This window comes from Pterocles gutturalis, unplaced genomic scaffold (genome assembly GCF_000699245.1).
Source record: "Pterocles gutturalis isolate BGI_N339 unplaced genomic scaffold, ASM69924v1 scaffold34586, whole genome shotgun sequence".
NCBI lineage: Eukaryota > Metazoa > Chordata > Aves > Pterocliformes > Pteroclidae > Pterocles > Pterocles gutturalis.
In genome coordinates this window covers 1-5,654 of record NW_010098962.1, presented here as the reverse complement: position 1 = coordinate 5,654, position 5,654 = coordinate 1, and the positions used below count along the sequence as shown (strand labels likewise).

Below are 5,654 nucleotides of genomic sequence, written 5' to 3'. Positions count from 1 at the left end.
TATATAATAATTTTATATTATTTTACAATACACACATGTTCTTATCCGGAAGAGAATGTGTATACCCACCTTGAATCATGGAAACACTCACTTTTGAGAAAGTTATGCCTGCCAACAACTCTCCATTTTGTTTATGTTTATAGGATGACTTGCTAAAACTGATTAGTCATAACTAACCACACCTGAATTTAGAGCAAAAGTACCTTCCCCTCTTAAATGTGTCCTGATTTCAGCTGGGACAGTTAACTTTCTTCATAGTAGCTTATTAGCTACTAAGAAGCTATGTTTTGGATTCACTGGAGATTAAGGGAAGGTGATTTGACTACTAATGCAGTTTGCTGGAGGGACAAGGACATTTCATTAAACCTGTGTTTTGTGCAGATAAGTTTGTCACAATTAGTATTGCTGCCTTATTCCAAACGTTGAGGATTTAGAGTATGACAAACGAGTGGCTTCAGAAATGCACCTCCCAGCTTCTGAGTGCTTGGGTCTGTGGGAACTTGCTCCCTCTGCTGATGTATTTTGGTCTGCATGTTTTTCAGGTAGTAGAAACCAGTAACTACAAAGAGATTTTAGAAAACAGGATAGAGAGGCAGTTTCGCCAGAGAGGGCATTATGTATATTCAGGTACTGTGGGGCTTGTCCTACCCAGTTGCCTACCGTGTGGGTGGCACCATCTGTCATTTGGCTTCTTAAGTTGAGAAAATTGCTTTGAAATGCAAGATGTTAAGTCAAACTCTGGAGATAATCTAAAAAAAAAGGGAAGCAGAAAATGCCTTTTCAGTTATGAATGTGGTCACTTCAAAGAGCTCTGCGGTCATTTTTCTATTTTTATTCACTTGTCACATAACTGCAGACAGATGTTGGCACTTCTGGGTCTGTCCTATTCCACTCTTGCTTCCTAAAGTTAATTTTGAGTGGTGCTTCCAGGGTCACGTTTGCTACAAAATGCTTCCTGTCATCCTTAGTGGGACAGCTCTAGGTATACTATTCAACTTGCACCTAGTTGAAGGGTACTCTCTAAGATACTCCCTACTTGGAAGCTGACTGAGGTGGGACTGAAGGCTGCCCGGGTCTATAGACTTCACCAAAGCAAATTCCTCACTGTTACCAGGATGTTTCAAACAAGTATTAGCATTTATTTTTTTGCACAGAATTGCTGGATATACCCGATCTTCTCATATGTATCCGTCTTGCAGGAAAGCTGCCTACGACACCTCAGACCCTAGTGAAGGGCTTATGAACCTTTTAAAAAAGATGTATGCAGAAGGGGATGATGAAATGAAGCGCACCATCAACAAGGCCTGGGTTGAAAGCAGAGAAAAGCAATCCAAAGGGGACATACCAATGGATATTTGAGAGTACTCTGAGGGCCGCCTTAATACTGATCTTCCATGTGAGACATGCTGTGCTGCAAAGATCATCGTTTACACAACCTTCTTCCAAGCAAAGACAGTAACTTTCCATTTCAGGTTGGAGAAAATATTTAAATAAAATAGCTTATAAAGCGTTTCCTTCAGTCAAGTGGTTTACCATTTCCTGAAGAATGGAGTGTAGGTATATCTTTACCCCTCCTTGAAAAAGCATCTCAGATGAGTGGAGAGTTGTGAAACTGAGAACAGAAGGTAAAAGAAAAGGAATCCTAAACTGTTGCAAGTGACAGCTGTATCCATCTGGTGGCTGGGGTTAATGTCACACTCACTACATGTGGTGTGGTCTTTTTGCTTATGTGGGAAAGGACATGCAACAAGGGCAAATGCTGAAGGAAGTAGAACCACTATCACAAGCATTTGATAGTTGAGCAGAAACAATATGGTGTTAATCTTGTGGTATTAAAATTTAATGATTACTCTCAGAAACTAATTACTGTCTGTTTAACCAGTTAATTTTGAAAATGAAACCAGCTTTCCAGCACCTATGCTGTGACTTCCTTGGAGTGTCTTTGAGGTGGCATCAGTCACAGGAGAGTAGTGAGCTGCTGATGCTTGCTGAGTTCACCCTGGCTCTAGCAGTGATGAGTAAGAGAGACAAGCTCCACTTTTTCCTGTCAACTTTTCAGGGTTTTAAGGTAACAGAGTAAGTAGTATATTGAGATAGCTTCTACTCCAAAATTTGACTAAATGGGGGTGATGGGTTGCTGCCACTGTGCTGCCTGTGTGTCTTCATCTGGTGGTAGCGGAGTTTTATGTGGCCTGTTCATTGCAGCCTTTCAGCCCCACTGCCAGGGAGGGGGACAGGCGCCATTTCCCCTTTATTGCCCTGCTTTGAAGAAGAGTACAGGGCAAATGTGAGCTTAGCAGCAGGCCTGTTAGTGTTGTTTCCTTCCTGCTTCCTTCTCATGTCTCTCCCAAGGACAGATTTATTTGATGTTATGTGATTAATTAAGGAAGCCTAATTATGGTCTGGACTAGGACTTACTTGCTACCTTGTTCTTCCAGCACTGGATGAAGCACTGCATTACAAGCAGGAGATAATACTAGCACATTGTAGGTTATAGCAGGTCCTTTATCCACTTTGTCTGCTTGTTAATAGACATATATATATATCTATAAAGTTTGCATAGCAAGAGTATCTAAACTTGAGGCCATGTTTTATTTTCAGCTGGTGTTCATCCTTGTTCATGGCAGAATACTACTTTGCCCTGTTGTGCAATTTCATTTATGCTTTTACCCAAATTACCCTGGTGAACTTACCATATGGTGGCAAAAAAACTGCTTAAACGAGCCTTGTGCTGTATGTCTTTATTTCTAATGTTGCTCATACGACAAACCTTAGTTCTGCAACAATCAGGTAGTGATTTTTCCCCCCCCTCCTCCTCAAAACTGCCTCTCATACAGACCAGCTTACTGCAGTGATGCTGCTTCTTGTCAGTTAGTTGATACCAAGTGCAGTCCAGTAAGCAAATGTGATGAGGCATCATGGCTTCTCATGCTTCCCTGATTAGTTTGATATTGATGCTGGACTCCTAGACAGGACAGTCTTGCTTAAATTACTTGAACACACAAACTGAGCCTGTTCTGTGTTTTCTGCCTGAATGTATATCCACGTGGTGATCTACCACATAGCCCTCTGTATCCCAGACATCTCAGCATGGTCAGCAAAATGGCGGAAAACAATTCTGCTGAGCCTCCAGCGTCGCTTCACCCCCCGAGGGCGGGATGTCAGGACGCACCTATTTCGGATCCTCACAGGGCAGCTGTCCCGAGGCAAGTTAGCAATCTCTTTATCAGCCACCTCCTAAAACAGAAGACAACAACATAGAGTGTATCTGTGTTCCCCAGGATTTAGAGGGGGCTTATTGCCAGATCTCAAATCTAGCTGTAGGATGGGTACTACCACAAGTTTCTCTACCTCATGAGTATGCTTAGCTATTTGACAGGGAATTTTATGCCTGTCTTCCTCACTTGATCCTTTCTTTCTGGGCATCCTAACAGTGAATGTAAAATGATCCATAGGGAGACCCCAAATTTAACCTTATTACACAGACTGTACAACCTCAAGCCGGTAATTAAGTCCAAATCCACTTGGCTTTGTCCATGTTGCAGGGTGGGCTAGTCCTTCAAGATGAGCCGAACTTAAATGTATGTTCCTTATTAACTCCCTTCCCAGGCAGCATGCTTTGATGTCAGTAAAAAGCATCTCATATAGTGTACTTCAGAAGGAGCTACAGGCAGAGGAGGACAAGTCAAAGAATCTGTTTTAAAATGAGAAGGCTTTAGAGAGATCTTTCTACATACAGCAAGAGAGCTCCACAGGTTTCAGGAAGCACCAGGTAGCAGCAAATGGAATGTCAGAAGAACAAATGAGCTCAGCAGGGAAATGCACAGCGTAAAGGAAGTCGCTTGAGGCTAGGTAAGTGTCCCTAACTGCAGCATTCTTAATATGCTATTTTCTGAAGGACAGAAGGGCTCAAAGAATCCCGTGTTCAGTCACGGTAGGAAGTCACAGTTGGAGGTAAAAGAAAGGTCTGAGGCTGGGCTACACAAAAACTCCCATTATGTTGCAGGAGTACTGAAAAGCAATAGTGTAAAGCTATCTTCTAAAGGGATGTTTGCCTCCTTCAAAGGAAGACTGCATCAAGAGAGCAGCAATGTGACTTTCAACTTCAGTAACAGCAAGGTCAGTAGGACTTATTGGCTTCAGAACATATTTCAGTTACTGGTTTTGTCCAGTTGTCCATCTTATTTGTGTATATAGCTGTATTTATACACTGTCTAGTACAGCCAAACACTTGCAGTATTTTTTGGGCCTATTTAATTCCTATGATTTTATTTGGAAAGCAGCCTATAATTTCAGGTAAAATTTGGTGGTTAAGTTTTAAGACTTTAATTTTGGAGCCTGAATAAAATTTTGTAGGGGAGGAAAAAGTTACTTTCTTGGGAGTCTTTTTTTCTTCAATATAACTGCTGCTATAACTGTGACTTCAAAAGGTGACAAAAGCACCTGAGAAATATCAAAAGTAAAGCCAGTTGCAATACATTTTTTTTTTTCCTTTGTATGGACATCTAACAGACTATACTTGCCAAGAGAACGGTAAAGTCAATCCATAAAACCAGATTCATACACTTTCTCTCCCAGAATGCTTAAGGGAGAAAGGTTCTTGCCACAAGTAGGCATGGCCAGACTGAATACATACAGGACTATTGTAAGAATATTTCTAATACTTGCAAATGATTTATAATGCTTAGTAAGGAAAGCAGAGAGGGCAGTGAATATGTGCATTTTTAAAACCTGGATCCAGCACCCAGATCTGATGCAGTTATTACATGGCTATAGCTCAAGCAAGAAGTAAAATTAAGTATTTCTATTTAAATAAATTGGTTGGTTTTAGCTGGATCAGGCTTCCAGGTTTTTAAATAAACATAAGGGGGAAAAAAAAAGTTTTATAGTTTCGTAAGTAACCATATAATATAGGAATACAAGGAAGATAGATTTCTGAATGTATGTTAGGGACAGCTGTGGAGGAAAAACAGACTTCATTGTATTTAGTGTGACATATACTGCTTACACGAGAAACACTGGTTGGAAAAAAACCCACAAACCCCCCAACCTCTAGTCAGGAGACTACCCTGTTGTTGTACACACCCCCAAAAGGCAGAGGCTCTGAGGATGCCTGGGTGCCAGGAGTACCCATACGGTATGACAGGACTGTGCTCACGCGTTAGGGCAAGGCAAGCATGCGTGCCCTGGCACGGCCGCTCGGATCTGTAAAGCAGCCCCGGTGGCCCAGAGCACGCTGTCACCGCAGCAGCAGGAGCCGCACGCGTCCCGTGTCCCGCCCGGTACCTGCAGCTCCTTGGGGAGGATGGTGTTCTTCCGGATGGCGTTGATCCGCAGCCTCTCGTCCGCGTACTCGTATGCCAGCCTTCGTCTCTTCACATCGCGCAGCATCCTCCAGTCCACGTAGCGGCCCCGCACTTGCCTTGTGAAGGGTGAGGGGAGAACCTAATCAAAAAATCTCATTTGTAACACCCGCCTGTTGTGCGTAGTTTGCCCAATTCAGGTACGAATTAACCCATAAACGTGTCTTTGTGAGACTTTTTCAAATTACTTCCTCGCAGTGCAGCTTCTCCCCAAGAAACGTGGCGTGTGATCCAGTTTACCTCACGGAAGAAGCCAGTAAGAAATTTAGGACCCGGGAGACACAAATAACC

The 5,654-nt window shown here is 42.6% G+C and overlaps 1 protein-coding gene across 1 annotated transcript; it reads right to left on the bottom strand.

Annotated features, from left to right (window-relative positions):
• Window positions 1-3,002: 3,002 nt before the first annotated feature.
• Window positions 3,003-5,445, bottom strand: MRPS14 (mitochondrial ribosomal protein S14; the record flags this gene model as incomplete). The annotated part of the gene is made up of 2 exons (XM_010074918.1): window positions 3,003-3,237; window positions 5,287-5,445. Coding segments are annotated over 2 exons (342 nt in total), but the record flags the coding sequence as incomplete, so codon positions are not given.
• Window positions 5,446-5,654: the final 209 nt, after the last annotated feature.